General features: G+C 39.9%; 1 protein-coding gene across 2 annotated transcripts in view; it reads left to right on the top strand.

The window, feature by feature from the left end:
• Positions 1–26,714, top strand: part of LOC141015375 (chloride channel protein 2-like) — a 179,835-nt gene that overhangs the window by 139,676 nt on the left and 13,445 nt on the right. For both annotated transcript variants that reach the window (XM_073489429.1, XM_073489437.1), the window contains 6 exons: positions 1,613–1,746; positions 3,988–4,178; positions 5,619–5,730; positions 7,602–7,672; positions 21,950–21,988; positions 24,450–24,554. In XM_073489429.1, coding sequence (XP_073345530.1) covers positions 1,613–1,746; positions 3,988–4,178; positions 5,619–5,730; positions 7,602–7,672; positions 21,950–21,988; positions 24,450–24,554 — 652 coding nt within the window. The remainder of the gene's footprint in view (positions 1–1,612; positions 1,747–3,987; positions 4,179–5,618; positions 5,731–7,601; positions 7,673–21,949; positions 21,989–24,449; positions 24,555–26,714) is intronic.

Genomic DNA, 26,714 nt, shown 5'->3' with positions numbered 1-26,714 from the left:
AGGAAAGTCCATGACATTCAGGACTCCTTGGTCTTCTTTGGTCTTCATTATCCTGCTGCAGTAGAATTCAGCACTTTTCGACTTGCGTCCAGTGCAGAGCCAATACAGAAAGTAGTGTGTCCTTTATGTATCAAGCCGGAAAGAAAAGTTTGTCGGATCAGTAAACAGCATAACCCCCCGACCACACAACTTTGCAACATTAAAATCAGGGGGGCTGCATCTGAAAACTTTTGTAACGAATAGCAACAAACTGACAAGCAGGCTCACTTCATGTAGTGATCGGTCAAGTGTGAGAAAAAAGTGCAAATTGTGCTCCAGATTTGAACTTCTTATTGCAGTTCCTTTCCTTTTCGCATGTACAAACAAGTATACATCATGAATGCTTTTGAGGAGAAAATTGTGTGCCCTTATCCCCATTTATGATGATTTTAATGTCTCACTCAACCCTCCTTTGAGTGTGGCCATTTAAAATGACTCTAAACACTTTTGCATACTGAGGCGATCTGGCGGTCTGTCTTTGGAACTAGTTGTTCTAAGCATACCCCGGCCTTTGGGGTGGTGGAGGGCTGTGTAGCGAGTTGACTTTCAGCAGACTGTGTTGTAGCGCAGTATTCCGTTGGTACCATTCCCTGGTGCTATAGACAGGCCTTTTTTAATTTTTTTATAGAGGATCTTTGCGCTCTGTTTAATTCAAGTGGAGAAGGGGGAGGATGGTCATCAAATTAACTTTGTATTTCAAGAGAGGTCAGTGTATTGACTTGTCACCACAACAAGGAGCGGTGGCTTGGCCGCTCTCTGCGTCCTGGCACAGCTATGGGGCTTGGCAGCGGAAACCATCGAGCGGCTGCTGTCATGTTTGCAGGTTTTGGCAAGCTTGGGCAGGAAGAGAGAGCTGAGTGTTTATGACTAGTGTACCGGGGCGTACGATTCTGCTGAGGCAAGATCTGCTCACACAATGTCACCCACTTCCCCCTACTGTACACATGGCCATGGCGTCACTGCCGCCAACATCCGCGTGACGTGTCAACAGTGTACCGTGTTATTGGATTGACCGGTCAGCTGGAGGAAGGATGTGCCGTCAGCATGGAATATGAAGGAGAGTGGTTATAGATCTGTGCAGAGCAACATTTTTATGAAAACGTACACTGAACAAGCTGAAATAACAGTTCTGTAACTTTAGTGGCATTATAATTCATTACAAAAATTATCATTACAAACATGATATTAAATTAAAAAATAAGCAGCGTGTATGTTTAGATTATTAAGGGAAATGTTATTTGATTCTGTAATGGATCCATCTTCTTCTCCTCACCGTTTTTTTCAGCTTATCCCGATTCCTTATTTCTGTAAGCACTTGATAAATTCCTCTCGTCCTCCTCATCATGGTCACATTTATTTTCCCCTTTTCTGGGCCGCCCCAGTAGCTCAGTTGAGGCCGTTCCCTTGCTGCAACAGCCCAGGGTTTAAGTCCAACCTGTGGCCCTTTTTTTGCGTGTCACCCCCCTCTCTCTCATCCCATTTCTCTCTCAGCTTTGAGAGAGAAATGTCCTGCCAAAAAACAGGCCCCCCCAAAAATGTAAAAATACATTATTTTCCCCCTTTCTCTTCTCAGGAAGTATAACATTCGTGTGGAGGACATCATGGTACGAGACGTGCGGTACATCACACTCAACTGCTGCTACAGAGATCTGCATAACGTCCTGCTGACGGGCCACCTCAAGACTCTGGCACTAGTGGAATCAGCTGGTGAGACAAACACAAACACACACATACTGTACAGAGGGAGAAGCATTACTAATTAATTCTAACAACTTTAAAAATGAAAGATTTTTATACACAGAGTAACTCATTAACTTTTCCTTGTTGTATTATATATATACTATATAATTTTATTCACAGTATGTTATCTGATAGACAATATACAGTACAGTAAATACACACTCAGTTCCATCTTGACTAATGCACAATGGTACTTATCACGGATGCTTATCACGATTTTGATTCAGATGTGCAATTTGTCTGTATTCCTGCACATGCAGGAAGAATAAATGTACTTATATCTAGATTAAGATAAGCTCTTCAGCTGATTTTCCAGTGTTTCTAAATGTTAAAAATATGTTATGTATACTTTCTTTCTTTACATCATCAAGTATCAAGTGTTTAATCAGGTTTAGAGTGTAATATAATTTTAAACTTCCCAAGACGTATTTCCACATTTTAACACTATTGGAATCAACAAATCATTTGTCAGTTTTATGGATTCTTTAAAAATTGGATTAAATTTACTTGAAGAAATGTTTAACTGCTTATTAAAAAATCCTAATTTAATACTGATGCCTTGTATTTTCCATCAGACAACTTAGTTCTCAATGGCATTGTCCCCAGCAACAACACAGAGCTGTTTCCATTGAAAAGAGCTCTGATTAACTGACTGTATACTGCCTGCCCAGCACCAAATGGCAGATTACCTGTTGACCATAGTGGAGCATTAAGCAGCTAAACAAGCAGATATATCTGTCTGGAGCTGGTGGAGACCAAAGCAGAGCTAAAAGGGGGGTGAATATTGGACTTACTTGTGCCAGGTGGTCAGAAACATGACTCCACAGTTATGTTAATGACATCCCCTCATCACTTGTTTCTGCACTATGTAACTTCAGTGAGAGGGTAGGATCACAGCATTATATACACGTTTACTTCAAGATACAAGTTTTAAAGACATAACGTTGCTATGACCTAACGGGTCTTGTTTGTAGTTAGCACCTACATTACATCTGAGAAATTCTAGCAGACCTGGGATTTGTATTTATGACAGTTGTGCTGCACTCAGAAACTGTGGGGGGCACCATATCACACAAAATGTCAATTTCTACGTAATGTAGCTTTAACCCTAAAATAAAGTTGTTTTCAGTTATTCAGGAACTTATAAAAGGCTTCACTTTTTCTCCACAAAAACGGGTCACAGGTACTTTGTGTTAGACCTCTTAAACTTGTGTCAGTGCTGACCTTCAAGCATCATTGGCACTGCATGAACTGTAAATGTAAATGATTTGGAGGAAACCAAATAGTGCTGACTCGTGTCACCTTGCTTGATTAAATCAAAGTGAGTATACTTAAACAGACTAATCAAGCTAATCATTTATAGAGCAGTCATCAACTCTCATCAGATATTTGAAGGGCAGTACTTATTCCTCAACCGAAAACTTTAACGGTCCCTAGCAGCAGCAGTAGTCCTTCCAAAACAGTGATAAAACAACAAAATGTCAATAATCAATTAAAAAAATCTGTTTTTCAAATTAGTATATCACACGTGAATACAGTGTGTTGTTTGATCAGTGTGTTTGATGTGATATTGATGTCAGTGTTCGATGGTGCTGATGCAGTTCGACTGAGCGTCCCTTTCTGTCAGTACCAAAACAAATTCCAGCGACCTTGGTGGCGTGCTCATTAGAGTGATTGATTGATTGACAAACTTGTCAGGTTACAGCTTGCTGCTGGTGCTGCACTTGCCTTCTCACTGAAGTGCAAATTTGGTATTCCAGCATTGTCTCAATTATGCAATCGTGCAGGAACAATTAGCTGCGGCATTTAACCAAATACATAATCAGCACGTACTGTCACAAAGGCAATTACTTAAAGCAAGCAAGCTGCCACCCACCCACCCGCCTGTACACACACACACACACACACACACACACACACTTCCGCTAGTTATTACACATTCACTGCATTCTGGGCTCTTGTTATGTAACTCAGCTGAGCTCTCCGCAGTGCTGCAACATGTGTTTGGAATCTCCTGCAGTCTGCTCACTCTTCCCTCCCCAAACAAGTTTTGCTTTTTCTTCTCATCCTCCATGTCCTTCTCTGTTTCCGTCTCTTGTTCCTTCATTTTTCTCACTTTCCTCATCTTCTTTCTCCTGTTTACTGCTCTCCACCCTTTCTACTCCTCCTCTTCTCATCTCCTTTCTTCATCTGTTTCTCCTCTCCCAGAGTCAATGATCCTGTTGGGCTCCATCGAGCGTGCCCAGCTCCAGTCGCTGCTCTCCCAACAGCTCGGTCGCCCCAGGCGGCTAGAGTACATCAGGGAACGAGCCGTCGCGGAGAAGAAACGCATGTCGGTCTTGTCAAACCCGGGTAGCGATGATGGCAGCCAGCGGGTCAGTCAGGAGGTCCGCTTCCAGGTCAGAGGTCACTGTGGGTGGAGAGAGGAAATGTGGTGGAATGGAAACACTTAATTATCTGTTACAAGTTGCCTATAAAGCAAAATGAAAGATTGGCTAGGCAAGTGAACATGAAACTGGGCTGACATTATGTTTCCAGCCATTCAAAGCTTTCCAGTTCCCATTTTGTATATTTTCTACATTATTGATAATATAATTAAAATTTGGATGCTTTTGTTTCAGAGCTGCATTGTTTCCTTGAGCAGTAAGGTCACTATGACTCAAAGGAAAGGAGTACCACCTCCACAAACACAAACCATTAATTGACAAATGAGCCAGAATAAAAAGCACTCTCCAGAAAATATGCATGTACTAAACCAAGACTAAGAGTCTCAATAGAGAAACAAATCCAGTATTAGTTTACCTGAACTTTCAGCAGTGAACAATTCACTTTGACAGTGAATACTGAGAAACATCTTTTAGGAAAACAAGGACATAAGAGACAAATGTGTCAGTAAGAGGGACATTTCAGGGTCTGTGTCTGAGTCATTTACCTGTTGTGCTCAAAGAGAAGGATGGTGACAGTGTGGAATTCATTGAGTTTGTCAGTGTGTCTGTGTGACAGATGGATGACTTAAAGCATTATTAACATGTGTTATTAAGCCATATGTAACAGTAATATGGAGATTGTATGAGTTTTCTGTGTGTATGAGACAAAGACAGTCGCAGTTTAAGGTATATGTCTAAACTGGTTCCAGGTCCTGCACTAAAGTGCTCAAAATCTAGCATTATTAAAAAAAATCTATTATTTCTTTGTCTTCATTACTCTTTCATCAGTTTGCAGTGAGTGGCTGAGTAGAAAGCCTTTAGCCATGGATGTGTGAATTGGATGAAGGAGTGTGTGTGTGTGTTGAGTGGAGTGGAGTGGATGTTATAATGCTGTATATAAAAGACAAAACCAAAGACTGACTGAATTTAACGTGGGAAAAGAAACTCCAATATTAAATTAAAAGACTGTATCAGCCCAGTATTTTAGAAATATTAATGAACAACAGCTTCACTGAATTACAGCTGAATATATTTCTAACTAGTTTCACACAAGCATTAGATCTGTGAAACCTTTTATGACTAAAACCAAAATGTTCTCCCACTTCAGACAGACATTAGCATAACCCGGCAAAAATGTTTTTTAGGTCATAGAAATACCAGCATGGAAAGTCATTGAATCCAAGTCATTTTACATCAAGGCTCCCGCTGGTTTCTTCTCTTTCTGAGGGTTTTCTTTTCTGCTGTTTCCCCCTATTGATTTGCCTCCATCTCATCACTCCGAAGAACTACATCCATTTGTCTAATGAGTCCACGGAAAAAGAGAGAGAGGGGATGAGCTGTTAAGCAGGATTGAGGCTCTGCAGTTTTTGAATGTTGTTTCTTATCCGTGTGTGTGCGCGTGTGTGTGTGCAGATCTCGACTGAGGAGTCAACCTTCAGTCCCGTTCGTCCAGTTGCTCCCAAGCCCCTCAAACCAGCACTGAAGAGACCCTCTGTGGTAGAACGACCCACCGAGATCCCTACCAGTAAGAAACACACCATTACAGCAACATACTCACACACACACACACACACACACACACACACACACACACATACTCACACACACACACACACACACACACTCACACAAGTGAGAGACTAGACAGATGAGGCAATCAAAAAGGAAAAGAATAGGAGATTTAATAGATCCGGAAGGAGTGTCTATAATGACCTCTCTGTCTCTAAACAACTTGCATAACACTAATAGCACCTCGCTCTCTCTCCTGCTCTCGCTCTCTCTCTCTCCTATCTCTCTATTCGTCTCTTAAATGAAGAAAAAACTATTTAGGCCTCACTGACGACTGTCTTAATTGAAACAAAACCCAAGAAATAATTTTACCTCGCTCTGCTTCTTCTCAACACAGTGTACACCTTACACTTAAATTTGAATTTGTGTCATTTTGTGTAATTCAGTAATAACTACACTATAATTAATAATTTAGTGCATTAATGATTAGTCATGCATCATAATTCTACGCTATCGGCTCAGTGACGCTGCACTTACAATTTGTTCGCAATGAGCGTGAAGCAATTTTTCACCTCATGTTAATCATGTGAGTTTAATCGTGGGGTTATTTGTGGGTTTTTTTTGCGTCACTTGCATGTGTGTTTAGAGCTGGCCGGCGCTGAGCAGTGGCTCCGCCCTCCCGGCTACGCCCACCCATCCCCACACAACGCGAGACAAAGCATTGCATTTTCATCTCACACAAATTAGGTGACTTTCACATATTTGTATCATTTGCACCATGTCATTTGTCTAGTCTATCATCTATTCACTTCTTTGCACTGAATTTGTATGTAATCTTGATGTGCAAAAAAATTGCTTTGCTTTCTATGAGAACACATCATTAGGCACAGGGCTGCTTTGATCTAAATGATAATGTCAATATACTAACACGCTCACAATACAATTGCTAACATGCTGATCTAAGCAAGTTCACCATCTTAGTTTAGCTTGTTATTATGCTAACAAGTGCTAATTAGCACTGAACACAAGGAAGACTTGAGGCTAACGGGAATGTCATTAGTTTTTTAAGTGGTTATTCATAAATCAAAATACTGGTGAAATTAGTATTTTGACCTGATGATGACAGTCATGGACCACTATGGATGTCTTAAGCAGATTTTATGGCAATCCATCCAATAATTGTGAAGATATCCAATTAAAAAGCCACCAAAATCAAAGGATTTCATCCTCTGGGGACCATGAATGTCTGCACAAAATGTCACTGCAATCCACATAACACCAGGAGAGTTAGTAGAGTTCCTTGTGTTGTTTTCTGGGCTGTGACTGAGGTTTTGCTGTGTAGCAATGACAGTTTCTTCTCCAAGTAAATATTGAATTTTATTTTGGTCTGTGTCAAACTTCTGTCCTTCTTCTGGCTACACTGTACAACACCACATGTTGACCTGCCTCTGCTTGTTGGCAGAGCAGATACTGTCTGTTTTCACTGGTTTGTTATGTTTGTGTCCATTAGCCTCAAAGGCCAGGTCGTCACTTGATCTGCCTTTTGTTTGTGTCTTTTCCAGTTTATGGTCACTCAGTGTCCAGATAATCTGTCTGTTAAGCCTTGATTAAAGTGTACAGATGTCCCTTGGTTAAGAAATATGTTCATTAGTTCTTATTTGGTCGGTCCCTATCAAATCCTATCTTGCTTTTCTCTAGATTCATCCACAAAGCCCATGTGTGACAGATTTTTTGCAGATGGTGCAGCAGTTGTTGTAATGTTTCTTTAGATGCAACCAGTAGGATAAGGTCTGCAAACAGAAGGCACATAATTAGAGTATCTAACAGACGGAGACCAAAGATATCTGCTCGTTTTATTGTTTTTGAATCTCTCTCTCTCTCTTTCAGGCCCACAAGACAATTCGGGCATTGCTTTAAAGAACCTGTTCTGCGCCAGTCCAGAAACAGAAGGCCTGGAGGTGAGACAGCCGTGTCCTCGTACACACCCAATAATAACACCACTATCTCTCACACACACACACACACACACACACACACACACACACACACACACACACACACACACACACACACACACACACACACACACACACACACACACACACACACACACACACACCTTCACATCCTGTTGTTCACACATTCTGTACACCCACAAAGTCTTATGCTATCTCTCACATACAGTCCTTCACGCTCTCCAGTACAGTACCTCCCACACAAATAGACATATACAGATACACACATACAGAACACACACACACACACACACACACACACACACACACACACACACACAGCATCTCGGCCTCAACATAAAACATTTTTCACTCTGTCTCGGCTTTGCATCCTGCAAAGTTATAAAAAAAAATCTTCACTCCTGCAAATGGTTTGTTTCGCATAAATAAGTTTCCAATTATAATTTTCTTTTCAGCATTGCAGTGAAGTCATAACAAAGTGGCGTTGCAAGTTTTTTCGCAAAGTCAGGCTGAGGTTGAGGTTGTTGATAACGTTGTTTGCTTGTCTCTGGTTACTTGGAAGAAAAACAACAACGTGGAGAGCCCCACCTCTCCTGAGCTCAGGAGGCCGTCCAAACGAGTCCGGATATCCGTTGTGGTAAGAGCCACCGATTTGGGCTACCCAAATACGTGGAATCCGCCCGGCAACAGGTTCATCAGCCAATCAACTGATTGTCACCCCGTCATTCCATTCCAGGGCTAATCCCAAACTGCCGATGGACTGTGATCTGGGTCAGGCTCAGCCTAAAGCCCGTCTATGTCATCGTGCTAAAAAGTGTTGAACACCCTCCTTCTTGTACAACCTATAACCCCGCCTTCTGACCTGTCACTCCTGTAGTTGCTTATGTGATCAGCTAAAGCTAGGATCCATTCAGTTTAACCTGTTCTCATAGGTCCGATGGTCAGTAGGGGTTATAAGAACACTTGACAACTAAAATACCACTACTGCCAATTGGCAATGCCGAAGGTGCATCATATGCTTTCATAGATAGTTTGAAATTAAAGATTCCTTAATCCTGCTTCTCTTAGTGATATATAGAAGACGCTGTAAGAGAAAGTAAAGCACAGCACTACCAGACGATCACATCTTCAATGGGATTTTCTCAATTTCCTACAAAGAAATTGTCTCAAACATACTCTAACTCTTAACTCTTGCTAGAGGACTTTTTTTTATGTGTGGTGTTTAAATTATATTTAAGTCTATTTTAATAGTGTGCCAACATCTACTTGACAGTATGTGCAACCTCTTATAATTAGAAGAGGCAGAATTAAACACCTAAAACCTATGCGTGACCCGATTGGTACCCATTTATGGAGTAAAACAAAGTGTTCATAATTTAAAGAGTAATGTAGCACCCCATAAAAATCCTATTTTTGTTGGCCCTTAGTGTATCAATTTCTCACCTTGTAAATGTACTCCAGGTCTCATTTTAACGTTACGTTACAGTCCACTCACATATGGCCAATAAAAAAGTGATTAATACATGTAGATAAGTACAAATTGTTACATAGAGCCCCTTTAAGTCATTCGTTAATAAATCAGTAGTAAATCATGAAATACATATTATTATGATATAAAAATATACAATGTAACCACTTCATTGTTAAATTTGTATTTTTTATTTTCTAAAACACAGCTCATTTTTATTGGTTATTAAATTTATATGGTTATTTATATCATCCTGTTCATTTTTATAATGAATAAAAAAACAAAAATTACGATTATATAATTTCTAAAGTTTTTTATTTCCAATATCCTTTTTTCAGTTTGTTATAGTCTGTATTAATGTCACAACAGCATTTGTAAAGAGTTATTGTATTAATTGTATTGTAATTGTAATAACTGTTAAACTCAACTAAAAGTGTATCACTGAACTGAAATGTTCATTCTACTTAAAGTAGACTTCATAAAGTGGTTGAGCACCATTGTGAAATTACTTAACAGGTTTAAGTTTAACCCAAAAGTTTGTGTCCTTTTTTTTCAATATAGCCCTTTTAACAGTTTAACTTTTTTAAGTTGTTATTTCTGAGCCATCGTACTCTCACTTTGATTGTTCATGAATTTCAAAGTGGGTTATAGAGTCCTATTAAATATAGCTTCTCTCAAACATCAGGATGCCCTGTAAAATACAGTTTTTTTCTGTCTTCTGGTAAATTATGGTCAAATTACTCTCATGTTAAAAAGAAGATGTGGTTGAGTTGTGGTCAAGTGGAATACAAGGAAGAAGCTGTTCAACCAAGCATGCTGTGCTGTCCATCATCAGCTGTGTCACCCGAGACGTCCAATCAGTGACAGCCTCCCAGGGCAGGCCTCAACTTGTTCCTGGAGTGACCAGAATCCCATCGCATTTGTCGTAATCGATGAAAGAAACTGTGGTGTTCCATGTGTTTAATGTGCAGGAGGGTTGGGCGGGGGGGCGTGGTGGGGCGAGTTCCTCCGTGCATGCAGCGTTAAATATACAGATAGGAGCATCATATCTCTTCATTAGGCGCAGGCTGGTATTTGAATGACAGCATTCCAGCAACAGCTCTGATGAAATGATGATGCATGAGAAGTCCCGGGAGGTATTGGAAAATATCACCACAAACTGGGATGTAGCCTGCTGTCCAATTACCAGTGAGCACACACACTCCAGCAGCGATGCATGTCAATCAATGAAACAAGTGTCTGATTGTAAATTGAGAAAAATGATTCCATAATACAAGAACATCCAGCGTTGCATGACAAATTATCAGACATTGATTTCTGAAAATCAAACACTATTAAGTATTACATAATCATGCCTTTAGACAAAGTACATTCACACATTTGATCTGTCCATTTGTCCATTTATCAGCATCAGTGATTCATTCCTAATCTATTAAGCCAAATCATCATGAGATTATTTTTCTCTCATCACATAAAATGTCATTCCATTCACTAGGAGCCACCACCCAGCTTAAAGAGCTTCTTTGCGGTGAGCATGTTATCCACATTTCTTCTTAACATTCACTTTTATTTCGATCCAGTATGAAGACTCAAGGACGGATACGATTTATAACGTGCTTACTAACACACACAGTGGAACTTTTGTTTTAATCATATTTCATACTGTTTAAAGCCACAGCTATTAAATGCTGCATGTTTCTGATTCATTGCCACTCGACCACCCAGACATTAAAGAAACAGAGGTTTTGGTACTTGTCATTTAAAGGTGTGTTCACAGAACATTCCACGTACAACAGTTTCACAGAAATTGAAATAATCCTTCTTGGGAAAATCTACAGTCAAAATAACCCTCAAAGTGGGTTTTTTCAGCCCCGAAGTTTTATGTAGCAAGATCTGTGGCACCAACACTTTTTATGCAGGACCAAATAACTTGTAGATGTGATAGAATTATATTAATACTACAAGAACCAGAACCAGAACTAGTGGAGATCATTTTTGAAAATGACAGATTCTTCAATCTGGTAAAAAATTGACTTGATGTTTTTAATTTGATTACTGTAACCATTCAGCAACAGCTATTTAAATGAATGCATTTAAATTTCCCTAGAGTCTCTTGGATGTTCAGGACAAATTTCAATCCAATCCAGTGAACAATAAGCGATTGCTGAGGCTCAGAATACACATACACAGAATCACAAAAATGCTGACATTTAGCTGAGGGCCAAAATTCATAACTTAAAAAGTATCTGTAGTACAACTATAGGATTTTTCAAAGTGCCATGAATTGAATACAAGTTTCAACATGATTTTTTTTTCGAGAAAATCATGACATGACCTGGGAGGGAGCCTGGAACGACCCTATAGACAAATCATGCGACCGATTTATGTGTTCCGCCATGTAGCATCGCAACTCAGTGTCTGCTGCCATCTACTGACAGTAGGAGCAGCGTAGGTAGTTGGATTAAAGATGTTCTGATGTGACAGTGACCCCGAGTTACTGATTTAGGTACCTTATATGGATGATAATCCTAACATTATTCAGATTTCACATTTTGATTAAGTGTTATGACAATAGCTTGAATTAATAAAGGAGAAATAGGGAAAGAATTGAACCATCCGCCACAATTTAGGTGATGAAGTACTGTGTGATATACTAACGTTACTGCACCAAGCTAGCTAGCACAGTTATTATAACACTTACAGCAGCTTTAAGTTATGGATTATAATTATAATATTCTTGATCCACTTCTGGCTAACATCTTGGTCCTCAGCATGGTACGGGAATCTTTGTTAAGTGTATAGTCTCAGACAGGGCACTCTATAAAGGAAAGGCTTCAGCGAATTAAATGTATTTTTCATACACATGGTGCATTTACCAGATTTAATCAGCTGACAGTCGAAATCCTCATATTGGTTTCCAGAAGAGCAGAAACAGACGAGGTTGAAAAGTCAGGTAATTCAATGATGGTGATCTAAATGAGTTAGTGGGCTTAGTGAGCTGACCTTCACTGATCTATATACCAAAGCTAAACTGCTAGGTCTGCATGTGAACCACAGAACTTAATCAAAACATACAATTTGCCCCCAATATCACTTGACTGTAAATATAATACAAGAACACACTATACTCCCTTTTAATGCTCAGTCATTATTGTGTGAGTGTAACTCTGTTAGCACTATTGATGACTTATACTTACGCAGCTCCATTAGTTTCACATGTCAATGACAATTATTTTAGTCTGTACACATTTTCGCACAGAGTGGTGCTAGATCATTCTTCAATTATCGCTCCAAGGCTTGCCTGTAAACTCCTGGTATACAGCTGATAAATTACACTATGAAGTCTAAATTTTATTGATTACTAAAGAAAAAGACTGATGAGATTGTTCTGAAATCACACACTGCTCCCGTCAAATTTGTCCAGTGGATCTCAAAGGGCTCTAAACCCCAGCACCACATCCAGCATTATTATTTTATTTATTGAACTGACCAGTCTCGGCTATGAAATGCCATTAAAAAATGTTAAAAAATGCTCCCACAATTCAGCACTTTGGTTCCATAATACAATCCATGCTGCGCAGTTACCCAGCAGAAGTCAGACTTGCCTTGAGCGACTCAATGAAAAGTACAAAATTAGGAACAGAGGAGGCGCGCTGGGAGTGTTTTATCATTTGGTGGCGTAAAATGTGAACCCTCAGGAGTGTATTTCACACCATGACAACACAGTGCTCATGTTGAGTTGTGTGGCAGCAAAAGACCGCGGAGACTGTGTTAAACCGGAGGAACTTTACTTTGAGGTGATTGACGAAACACATTTCTTCAGCTGTGGTAATGAAAAAGATTAATCAAAAATGGTACTAGTTTCACACATTTACAGCAGGAGTACTGCTTATTACATGGTCTGTCTGTTTTTGAGGTGGTGTCTGAGCAATAACGCAGCATGTTTGCACTTGTCAGTTCAGAATCTCATTGATTGTCCTGACGGGGTGCCGCATTAAAGGTCAGAATATTAAAAACTTTCAAAATCTGTAACTGTTACACCATAGTTTCCATTTGAATGAAATTCAAAATGGATAAATATTTCATTATTGATTGATTCCCCACAGCATGAGGCACCATTCCTGCAATATAACACGTATTATTAGGCCTATTAATCACTAGGTACCCTACAGTGGGGCTTCAAGGACACTGAAAAGTTGCATTGTGGGGTGTCTTGACACCTCCAGCAAAATAAAGCCCTATTAAAACAGGACTAATATTACATGGGGAGCTCATGTATAACAATTGTAGTGATCGTTTGAGCTCTGAACCCTGAAATCCACCAGTCCTATGTGCTGCTTCAGATATTCCAACAAACATAGAGTTCATCTAAAAGTATCCATCTGAGGGATTACTTGTTTTTTTGTTCTCTGCAACTTTTCCTTCCTCATATACTGTAGGTTGACTATTTCAGCTGCAGTGGACGTTTTTAATGAAAGATAGAGAAATATTCTGAGACGATAGAGATGCGTTCCCATCCATGGCATTTCTGTCTTTGAACAGGCTCAATCCAAACTTCCTGGGACAACAGCACTACTTACTGCTGATCTATGTTAATGTAACCTTTAAGTAGTCTTCCGAGGTACTTGGAGATTTTGTCAGTAAATCAGAGGAAAAACAGACATTTATTGAGTTTGAATATCGCACATAAAACATTGAAATGGGGTTTTCCTAATAGTTTTCTTTTATTCAAATACGGTGTGTGGCTATGAACAGCTCTCTGTAATTGAAATATAATTTACTGGGATACTGACAGCTTATTTTGGCATTTTGCCATTTTGTGACGGTAGACATGCAGACTGGAAACATGAGAAGAGAGGAAGTGGGATGTGACGAGCACTAAAGGTGCAGACCTGAATTGAATCATGGACCATTTAAAGCCAAAAGACTGGCACTGAATTAGCTGGAGCCAAACCGTAATGTAAGGAGATGTATAGTGTGCTTTGTTTCACTCATCTGTAACTGGGGCTGACTTTTCATGTACTGCTGTACTTTTCATCTATGTAGATGTCTACTGAAGTTAGCATGCTAACCAGCTAGCCCCGGCCTGTCCTGTCTTGTAATACTACCGTGTATTTGAAGAGGCGATAGTCTTAGCACACGTAGTGTACAGGGAGATGTAAAAGCAGTAGGATGCACGATAATTATCAGGCCAATAATTGAAATGCAGGAAACTACTTTACTATGTTTTGGCAAGGCGGGTTTTGCGACCTGGCTGCCCGCGGAGGTGCAGCCCACCCTTCGGACACCCAGCCAGACTGCTTCCTCTAGCCCAGAGACAGTTTCAACAGTCTCAACAGAAACAAAATAAAACTCACCAAAACAGTCCTGGTCTGTCTCTCCACAATCACCTCTGGTTTGGTTGAAATAAATCCTCAATTCACAGAGGAAGAGGTGAAAATACTCTGACTCGATACATCGTTGGCCTCAGTCTCTGTGTTCAGTCTCGGTGTGGTGTCCAGCTGTGTTCACTGTGAAGCTGCTTACTCCAGCAGCTAATAGGGCCACTTAACTCCACAGCTAGCTGAGCTACATGCTAATGGCAACAAGTCACTATAGCCAAACATAGATACATAAAAGAGTATATTGAGCAGCAGTTAGTGGTCTGTAATCAAACCTGTTTTTAATAAGAAAGAGACAACCTGCACATGATATTTTAGATTGAGCACGCTGGGGACAAATTTATTTCTTGAAATAGGAGATATAAATATCCCCTGTATATATTGACACTGCTTTTTATCATTAAGTAAACAGTTGCACAATCAGTAGATTGTAGGCCTCAGTAGAAATGATTTCCTAGGATAAATCTGTGCTTTTTGTAACTGTGGGCTTCTGTACATGCAACAAAAGTCATAGCCCTAATTTAGGCATTACTAACAAACCTAAGGGAACAAATTTGATAACAGCGTTTTATTACACCCCATTTTTATGGATGTGTTTGACTTTATGCCTTGCCTATACATTTTTATAGTGTTTAGCATTAACTGGTGGAAACCGGTCAAGTTTCCAGTGGCCCTTTGCTGCCACTGCTGGCTGTAATTTAACAACAGTGATTTGTTAAGTGCACCCATAAGCAGCATATTGTATGGTCAGTGCTGAGACAGATGGTGCGTTATTAGCGCCATGAAATTTCAGATGTGTTAAGTGGGCCTGGAAGCATGTTAGTCATTATTGCCTTGCAGTGAGCTAATTAGTAACGAACCCCTGTAGCACTCGGTGTGTGTGTGTGTGCATTTACAGTACACTAAGCCTGTGGGCTTGTTTCCCCTGTCATCAGGAGTTATTATTAACATTCAACAGTGTATAAGTGCACGTGGCAGAGTGCGGTGCTGATTACAGCGTTGTTATGATTCAGTCGAGGCTCTGTGGGCCCCCGAGCAGGAATATGGACAAACAAATTTAGCAGTTTTTCTCCAAAGACTTCAGAGTTACACCCCCGCAGCAGAAGAGAAATCAAGTTATTACTTCTGCCCTCCCTTTCTTTCAGCTCCACTCACACAGTTCTTCTTTGTTTCTGTATCCGGTTTAATCTCTGCAGCTCTGCTTCATGTTCTTCGTCCATCTTTACCACTTTTACTCCCCTTTTAGTATCTCTGTCATGTGTCGTTCCCCTATCCCCCAATCCCTTTTTCTAGGTCCATCTAAGGTTGTGAAATATTGATGGAGGGTAAATGACATCAGTAGTCTGTTTCAAAGAAATGATGCCGCCCAGCCTCCCAGTCTCTCCTGGCTGTTTTTCTCATTATTTTTCCACCACTCTTGCGTCTTCGTAATGCCTCCATGCTTTATTTATGATGGCTTGTGGGCCTTTTTTTTGTTTTTTTGCATCGCTCCTCTCTCCCTTTATTTCTTTGAGGTCCTTTTGTTTCTTTAGATTGTCGGTGAATATGTGTCATTCTCTCTTTCTTGATGGACTTATGCAAGAAAAACGACAAGTTGTTGGTAGAGGACTGTGTCCACAATGCTTATCGCCTTAACAGTGTTGTATGTTATGAGCCCTCTTTCTCAGCTTCCCTACCTAAATTCGATTCTGAGTAGCTTGTTTTGCTGTTCGCACTTCACTGCATTAGAATCACTTACTGTGAAGAGTGAGAGAGAACAAGACCAATGGACAAAATCAAGTGGAGAAACTGCTCGAAATCTTTTTTCTTCTCTTTTCTTTGTAAGTATGCATATTTTCAACTGTCCGTCTTTGACAGCTATCAAAGAAAATCACTCTGGTGGCTGCATTTTTGTAAAGAATGTTAAGTAAATGTTAAGGGCAGGGATAAATGACTAAAGAGGAAAGATTTGATATTTGCAGTTTTCCCAGGCCGAAAAAAGCAGAATTGCACAACCTGTTTGTTGTGTTTATCCAACGGTATTATGAATAATAATTGCAGATTTTCACAATTATCCATGATGGTGGAGACAATAAGCTAAGTTGTTGTGACATCTGGAGCTTCCAACTGCCGAAGCAAATTACACACAAAAATACAACAGTGTTTCTGACATCCAGCTGCACAGAATTTAGGGACGTTCTGTTATAAATGGCTGATGTGCAATAAAGAAGGAAAGGCAGTGTCCTTTTCTCTATTGTTCAGGACATAACACAGATACTGTACATCATAGTCATCAGCATTAAAACGAAAGATGATGTTTTGGATTTGCATGAGCCGTTCGCAAATTTAAACTTAGCCTAGTTGTAGCATAATACATGCTGCATAAGTGTTTACTATGTGGGGATTTACACATAACTAAATCAAAGCAGATTTCACCACACAAACTAGTCCCTTCAATAAGTTGTTACTGTGTATTCACACCGAGTATCCGACAGGTGTAAATGTTATGTAGCTAACTGATCCAACAGATAAAACATGTGACCTTGCAATTGATCAAAATGCTGTTTAATAATGGTGGGAAATACTGGTACAGCAAAACATAATGCCAGCAACTTGAATAAATTACCAAAGTAGGTCAGCATAATTGGATATTTCAGATTTGTATTACATATAAAATTATAATATTATAATGGTATATTATAATATAATAAATAATATTAATAGAATATTCCTGGGAACAAGGACAAATTGGCAGTTCAATTTAACCTGCCAGATGTTTTCTTGCAAAAACATTAAACATGTATTAACAGAAAATTGGATCTGAGTACCATTTTGCAAAAGCAATACGGTTGGTGCTTTTGGCTGTGGCCCACCATTAAAAGCAATGTTATCTAGAAAATTGGCATTTTGTGCAATTTGGCGTCCCCCACAGTTTCTAAGTGCGACACCACTGTCGTAAATACAAATCCCAGGTCTGTGACAATGTTATGTCTTGAAAACAGATATGTTGAAGTAAACATGTATGTAATGCTGTGATCCTACCCTCTCACTTAAGTTACATAGTGCAGAAACAAGTGATAGGGGGGCAGAGTGGCTGAGACAGAGACACCATTCACCCTATTACAAGTTCTGTAATATCAAAATGATTTTGAGTCTTTACCAGCAAACACTGTCTTGAACTTTTACCAGTGCAACCAGGTTTATTTAAACTGGCTAGTAGTAACTTGGTGTGGGCACACAAACTTGATGTGTGTGTGGTGATGTGAAAGTTTGACAAATGGCAAAAGTTGGTGCTACTTGATCCAAATGAGACTGACAAAGAAAAGATGTAAATGGAGAATACAACAGGACTAAGCAAAGTAAATCTGTAGTCTTTCAGGCCATCACAAAAGATCCAGCACTAGAGATTGGACTCCAGGCCCGCCTTTTACAGTCAAAAAGGAAAGAATGATTAACATATTAAATACTTGGTGAGTAATGATTGGTTTCAACAAGTGGCTAATAAAGATACAGAAGTCTAAAGGTCTCAGTGTTATGATGATCTGGAAGAGAATCCAATAGAGGGCACTTCTTTTGAGAACCATACGGCAAGAAAAGGGAATTTTGAAATAGGCTGTTCATTATTAAAATCATTAGGGTCAAGTGTTGGCACTTTCATAATAGGTTCAATGAAAGCAAGTTATAAGTTGTAGAACAAAGACACTGAATCCATTAAAATTGTCCTTCAGGTATCTGATAGGAAAATATTCAGGGGACGGGATGAAGTTTTCATTTCCTGAATAATTTCAGACAACAGAGAGATGGAGACACAAGGGAGAGGGTGAACTTATCTAGAAAGATGAGTGTGGCATACTGACAATTTCAATTTCAGATACTTTCAGGGTGAATAATTTGTCACAGGTTTGAGAGCATCAATAGCAGGACTTACAAAATGAAACTATTGGTGGTTTTCATTCAGATATTCTCATGTTTTATACCAAAAAATAAGGCTTGACACTACTGTAGCATAGTGGATCATGAACAAAAAAATTATTAAATTTTCACAACTTTTCCCAAAGCTTTTGCAACTACTTCACAGCCCCTGTTATTGTTCACACCACTGTAGTTTGAACAAAGTCATTAATGATGACTTTCACAATTGTGTTACAGCCTCTGCAATCTAATCAGATTCACAGATAAGGTTGTAATAACATTTTAAAGCAATGAGCAAAGTGAGCATCAGCAGCAAGGAAATTAGCACCTAATTGTCTTTACAGTAGTGATAAATAACCATTGTTGCAACATTTCCCTATTGCACTATTGCACCGTGTGGCAGAGGCAGAAGGTGAAGACACAACAGACATGACTATATGGAGCTTAAAAATGAGAGATAAGCTTGATAGCGCCTTTTGTCATCACTGTACCAATTGAAAGAGCTCTTCAGAGGGCAGAGTGGAAGGTCCTAATGATAATGATGAGGGAGTACACCCACATCGAGACAGACTGCTTCTAACAGGCACTTCAGAGCATCCGAGTCTCATCAATAATAGTTTGTTATTCTGTTTGTGTTGAGATCATCAGTGTTGACTGAGGACATTTTGATAACAGAAATCACGTATGCGCATGTGCATATTTAGGTGAATTCACATGTTTTTTCTATAAGATGGTATGGCAGTGATAATCCAATTATGTTTGCCACCCAATATATCAGTTGGTCTCAAGTATAAACATGGTCAAAGAGTAGTATATGTCATGCAGAGAACTCCCAAGGAACTCAGATTTCTGCCGCCACCTTATTAGAGTAATGGAACTTAGTTTATGCGTCTCAAAGCATTAAAAACTGGAAAGTCATTTTTCTTTTTAGAAAAATGTCTTCACTGCTAACAATAGGTCAAGACGTTCAAGGTCCCCAGTGAATGAATTCAAGCGGCTTTTATGGTCCCCTGTTGTTTCCTGTAACTATCATATTGTCATGAATTTTACTGATTGAATGATCGGCGCTAAAATTTGTGCAGACTTTTATGAATAAATAAAAATAAACTTTTATTTATGTAGTATCTTTAAAAACAGAATTTACAAAGTGCTTTGACAATCAAGCAAAAGCAGGAAACTCGGGAAGACAATATTACAGAATAAAGAGTCAACAGTCAAGCCAAACACAAGGAAGTCTAGTCTAAGGTGAGTTAAAACAAGAGGGCAGAAAAGAAAATGTAAAAGCACAAAAAGTCAATATGAGTCATGACAAGTGAAAGGAATAAAAGTGATGAAACAGGCAAAAAATAAATAGAAATGAATGACTAAGAGCAGTAAAAGGAATAATAAATAGATAAAAAGATTAAAGACAAAGAAATAAAAGTGGTAAACGACGGTAAGAAAGAAGGAAGGATTTATGATCCCCAAACGATGTTTGACCTGGCCTTTCCATGTCTTCAAAACAGACATTCATGATCCCCAGAGGGTAAATTATTAAAACCATGTGCCCCTGACCTGTCTTTCAGGTCCAATTTTGTTTGTTTTGAATTTAGATTAGACGACAAAGATGCTACATAAACCTTACCTTCAGTAAAAATAAAAAAAGAATGCCTTACCAAGACCCCTTTTATCTAATATAGGCTTATTAAAATCCTGGAGGGCTTTTTTTTAAAAACTCTCATCGTCATTTATTTTAGCTGGTTTCATAATCCTAGTGTGTGTGTGTGTGTGTGTGTGTGTGTGTGTGTGTGTGTGTGTGTGTGTGTGTGTGTGTGTGTGTGTGTGTGTGTGTGTGTGTGTGTGTGTGTGTGTGCATGATACAGCAGTCTTTGGTGCTAGATTGTGTGTGTCCACTGCTGACCTAGTCTTGGATGCTTGCCACTGATTGGGTTATCGGGTCACTGGATGGAAGCAAAGATGGATCGCAGCAGGAGGGAGGGAAAGGAAGAGCAACGGACGTTTCTAATCTATGTCTGGTCACAGAAACAGCGAAGCAAGCAGTACGGCTTCATCGGCCTGTTGTCAGCACTCTGGAATCGCTCTGCCTTTCACATGCCTCTGCACACACACACACACACACACGCTCACATGCTCATTCAAATCTCATTTGAATATGCCCACACAGTTCCTCTGATTTCACTGTCGGTCGCATGCATACTGAGAAAGTTTACTCTCCCACTGCCCATACACATGCACACACACGCACACACACACACACACACACACACACACACACACACTTCTGCCTAATTCATGTATCCAGAAGCAGAGATTTGCTCTCTTAATAGAGCAGCTAATCTCTCTGAAAGCACCCATTTTATATGCACAATCCAACCTCTCTCTCTCTCTCTCTCTCTCACTCCCTCTCGAAAACACCTTTTTCTGCAGACACACACACACACACACACCAAATGATTAGATCTCCTGCTTTAGTTTACTTTTTACCCCTGGAACAACAGTGTATCTTGGCGACATTCAGAGTGCCCTTGTGACAAGCAGAATGATCAGTGAGACAGCAGAGATAAAGTGCTGTAGGTGTGTGTATCTGAGTGTGTGTGTGTGTGTGTGTTTGTTTAGTCTCATCAACTCCAGGCACATCAGACCTCTGCTTGCATAGAGCTACAGTAGGGCGCCTCTTTCTACCCCGCGGCAACAGTTGCTAGGGTTACCGACAGGTCGGCCACCGCAGCGATGAGGATAAATGAGCTCAGGGCTCCCATCAGCCCCTGGGTCACACTCACTCTTCCTTTCTCTCTCTCTCTCACACACACGCACGCACACACACACATGTTCTCCTGTCTTCAGTCCTGAGAAAGTAAATACCTGCACACAAGCACATGACTAAACACTTTGAAAATGTATTTCACAGCCCATCACACACACACACACACACACAGAGAGAGAGAGAGCTGCAAACACACGTGGAATAACGCTCTCACACAATCAGCTGTATATTTCCATCAAGTATTCTCAGTGCTTCTTCTGCGAAAGCTCAGGGTTGCTAGTTTGACTCCAGCTTGTCACACAGTGTTGGCAGTGTTAGCCTGTCAGTTATGGGCCGTGAGCTCTGAGTGCGCCGCAGATCCATCATTATAATGATCATCTGCTCTGACATCTCATACATCACATCCCCCGCACTCATTAAATGTACTGTAGTCGCTCCTTTAGTCACTCATTCCATTTCTGTCCATCTGTCTCAAGACAGCGGCGCTGTATAACACTGATGTGGTGCATGGATGATTATGTGTTTTCTGTATGTCATTTTACCTTCTGTGCACAGTTGTAGTGATGGAGGCGAAGTCGAACAGTACAAATAAATGTTTAGTGAGATGAAAACCAACTGGTCACCATTGTTTTTCTTCCATTTGTTTACTCTTCCATCACATATTTGACTTGTACTTCATTTTACTGTGTTTAGTTTGCACACAGAATATCTTGGTCTTGTGTACTGACCCCTCTCCTGTTGCTTCTTGTCCACAGGATGATGGAGATGTGGAGGATGACATGACTATTAGAGAGGTAAGACAAACAGCCAGTCAAACAAAATAAAAAACCACACACCTTCGGCCTCATTCAGACAGAATCAGGCATTGTGGTGATGAGCTGCTGGGTTGTGCCTGGTGTGGGAGTGTTGTTGCATCATGTTGTGAACTTTAACCCTCCCAGAAGGTGGTGGTAATGCACCTAAAAGCAGTTTGCCAACCGACATTAAGCAACAGAGGAGAAGCTGCCATGTTGCTTTGCTACTAGCATGCTCATCCTAGTGGTTGTTGGTCCACATCAACAGATGGCATATCATAACAGTGGGTTTTAAACCGGGGCACAAGACCAAAATCCATAAATACAAGTGAAATAAACACTGTACCCTCATTTAAATGAATGGGAGGACCAGCGTGATTCTGTCAGAATGGGGCCACACATGCTGTAAAAGACACTTTCAGCCAATCAGAAAACAGCTCCTACAGAAAAGGTAAACCACACAGTCTGTCACAGATCTGTGACGGAAGAAGAACCAGCTCTGATAAAAGAAAACAGCTCAGTGTTGGTCTGAACTGTTGCACACAAAATGTTGACATTGTAATTTACGTATTTGTTTGACTTTGTGTTTAATTTTTAAAGTGTTTTTTCATTTAATGACCTTAATTAGATTAGATTTGATAAGATAAGATTACCTCCACCTCAGTGGAAGTTTTTATTATTAAGTTACTTATTATATATGTTTTTGGCTTCTCCCAAAGTACATACACTACACATAGTACAGCACACCATTAAAAACATACAAATATACAACATACATAGTGCAAATGGGCAGTGCATATCATATACCAATACAGTAGCTTAGATCACCCCACATTACTTTAAGAGCCAATACTTTCACTAGCATTACTCAGCCTGTGAAAACAGTTGTTAATTGTCTTTTCTAGCTCTGGAGGAGCCTGAAAAATGATGTCATAGTGATTTCATCCAGGTTATCTCAGCTTGGGGACTGAGAATAAACATATGTTACAGAAAGCCTGTGTTACAAACTGGGTGCATTGAATTTCACAGATGTGGGTGTTAAACAGCAGAGAGTTGAACAAAGGACTCTGTTGAGTTGCATTATGGGAAATGTAGGATCCAGTGTTTGAGTTGAGCTTGATCCACCCAAGGGACAAAAAGTTAGTATATCTTGGCCTTTGCTGCTTTAATTTTGACCATTTCTTTTGGTAATGCTCCTTTATTATTTTTTAAATTTTATCTAAAAGCATTTTTAATCCCAAAATGTGGTTTTAAAACTTGTAAGAGCTGCATGCCAATGGAGTTCAACCATGAAGGCTTTATATACCCAATAAAGTCTCAATGCTGTTTCTACCCAACAACAAAATTCTGGTGCCAACACTGGATCTTTGAAAATGGCCACATTATTAAGCATTTAAAGGATAAGACTGACATTATTCTATGATAACACCAATACCAACAGTCAGTTCATGTCACTGTGCCCTTTCCTACGATGTCTGTTGTGCTCAATCCATAATTTCCTACTAGAAACATAAAGCAGGTCACAAAAAATGTAGTTCCATTGTTTTAAAGTCTCCTATATGCTCAAACAACTGGGAACTGTAGTTTTTAAGAATTGTTATCCAAACAGGAGACCACATTTGGTACTCAAGCATGCATTTCGGATACCCATACTTGTTAGTGTAATGTATCAAATACATTGGATTCTTGGTATGCGTATCAGTTTTCAAAAATATATATTTGTCCAACTTCTCAGCTTCCACTTGATGACATCAACCGTGACAGACCAGGCTTTTAGATTCCTCAGTATTCCCAGACGGACCGATTACCCTGGAGTCTTATATTTTTGGATATGACATCATTCATAATTCATCCATCAACAGCACCTCTCATTTCCTCTCTGTCAGCCGCACATTCCTCACACTTTCTCCCCACATGCCCTCTTTTTTTCTCTCGGAATCACTCATCGTTCACCTCCCATACGTCTGCTATGTCATTGCTTCTCGCCACGTCTCCCTTCCTTGTTTGCAATTCACCCTCCTCACCGTCCATCGCCGTGGCTCTTGTATGATTTATAGAGTCATTCAGTGCGGCGCCTGGTCCATTGATTGTCTATCAGAGGGAGGTGATTTTTCAGCTGGTGGTATGGAAAGATTTGATGCCTTTCTTTTCTGATTAGTGACTGACACCAGGCATAAAGATATCATCTTTTAACAGCATATATTAAGCACACTGTCAGTCCTAGTTTTATCGTCAGAAGGTCAAAAAAAAAATGTTCAGCCAACAATGCCAGGCTGTAACACTGTAAGTCAACCTAGGATTACATATAATATAGGTTATTTGATTACCTGTTTAATTAACTGAACAATACTACACTGTCTACAAGAGACTGTTCTTTTGTTCCTTCTATTGTTGAATTCATGTTGTGTCATGTTTATCTCTCATCCCCAAACTCCCTCCTCCTCCTCTGTGTGTTTTGCAGATTTCAGAGTGGGAGGAGATGCAGCTTGATGAGCAGGTCAACTTCAACAACTGCAAGATCGACCCCGCCCCGTTCCAGCTGGTGGAGCGCACGTCGCTGCACAAGGTCTGATTGAAAATACAGCTGTTGTTCAACCTCTGTGTGTGTCTGTCATACTGGAGCACAAATGTGTATCCTTGCCAGTAAGAATGTGTCTTCACTACTGTATTTTAGTTTATCCACACTGATCAAAAACTAAGTATGTTTGCATCACACTTCTCAACAACGAGGCAAATAAAAGAGCTTTGCATGAGATATAAAAAGGCATTCAGTAAAGATTTAAACGAAACACAAGCTGATATAAAATGAAATGTATAGGAAAATGGTAAAACAAACGGAGATAAATAATAAACTAAAACTGAAAAAACACCAATTAAACAGCAGTGCAGTGCAAGACATGTATTTTACTCCTAAATGTAAGTAAGTAAAAGTCAGCGGTGAACTGATAGTTCTTTTAAATCTCCAGTTTCAAACAGAGTTTGGTGTTTTTCCTTTTTGATGCACAGGGAGCCAATGTAAAGATCTGAGAACTGGAGTGATGTGTTCCACTCTCTTGGAGTTCTTGGAGAACTGTCTATTCTGTTTTTAATAAGAACATGGAAACATTCCCTGACTGGTTCAGTGTACTTACTCAGTGAATCTATGGGGCTGTAGTCATTTGGTGATATTGTTATGCTAATTGGTGTGTCATCTGTAAAATTACGGTAAGATATTTAGTTGTTTTCCATATTCTGAGCATGTGAATTTTGAACAGAAGTGGTTCGAGACTCGAGCCTTGGGGAACTCCATGTCGTTTTTTACTTTAACATGTAATTACTGATAAACACAAGTAGACGCCTATCCTCCTAAAAGGATTTATGTAACAAATATGCACTGAAAACAATAACCAAATTATTTTAAGTTATGTTTTTATACAGTAGAATAGATTATTGATACACTTGATGTTCTCTTGGACTTCTTATAAAGGGGACACACTATTTTTAAGGTTTGAGTTGTAAACTTTCCATACTACTAACAGTCTATGAAAGTAGCATCCTGTGTTTGGAAAAGTGGGTGAGAAGATACTATGATTGGGTAATTTATTATTATTATAATCATAATTTATCATGAACATCTTAAGCATTTTCATCTCAGAAGTAAGTCTTGGAGTGAGGCCGTCTTGACTTCGCAACAGGAACAGAAGCACTTGGAAAGTGAACTTCCACCAGTTCCAATACTCTGGATAGTCCTCGTGCTCCTGTGGTGTGTTGTGGCATTAAAGGAGCATGCAAACAAACCAAAAGAACACACAGAGGCACTCGAGACAAATTATTCCCCACTGTTAGAAGGAGAAAGCGAAAGTGCAGGGCAAAGAAAGGAGCTTTTGCTCTTTGGGGCTCATGTTGATTTGGTTTTCTTACTGCAGCACAGTTGCACATCGTGAAAGAAGCTGTCTCCAGCACACATACACACACACACACACACACACACACACACATACATTTCACTGTTGAAACCCTCACTTCCAACCAAGCACTCACACACAAACACACACACTGACTTGCCAGCGGCTGTGGCAGCACCTAATGTTCACCATTCATAATGCTCTACCTTCTCTCTCTCGCTCTCTCTCTCCTCTCTCTCTCTCTCTCTCTCTCTGTCTCTCTCGCTCTCTCTCTCTCTCTCTCTCTCTCTCTCTCTCTCCCCCTCTCTCGTCTATCCTCTGGGCTCTGTGTGAATATTCTTTAAACATTTAAGAGAGGGATCCTGCACCAATCCATCTCGCTCCCCTCCCTCCACTGCACCCTGCCAAAAGCCAATACCACGCGCAATCTCCCTCAGCATATTAAACACCGCCTGCCGCCACTGCCGCTGCTGTATTCAGGCATGTGTGTATGTTTGTGTCTGTGAAGTTATTCACTCTACATCACTCTTGCCCTGCTCGGCCTCTCTGGATTTTGCTACCATATATCCCATGCAGTTTACTGCTGTTGTTTTTCTGTGTTTGTCTGTGGGCCCTTTTGTAATGGGCTACTCTGTTTATTAGAATATTTACATGACAATATGTTTCTACAGTCACTGTGTTCTGGGTTTTCTTCCAGAACCGCTCTCAGTTCATTTAGAATAGTGGCTAAGTATTAAAAGCAACCCAAACTTCCGTCACTTTATAGATTTTCATCAAAGAAATACATTGCAAAATGGTATGTACCAAATAATGTCATGAAAAGACCTCCCAACTAACAAGAA

The sequence above is a fragment of the Pagrus major genome, chromosome 2, assembly GCF_040436345.1.
Source record: "Pagrus major chromosome 2, Pma_NU_1.0".
NCBI lineage: Eukaryota > Metazoa > Chordata > Actinopteri > Spariformes > Sparidae > Pagrus > Pagrus major.
The sequence above is the reverse complement of the archived record's forward strand: the minus strand, read 5'-3'. Positions and strand labels throughout refer to the sequence as shown.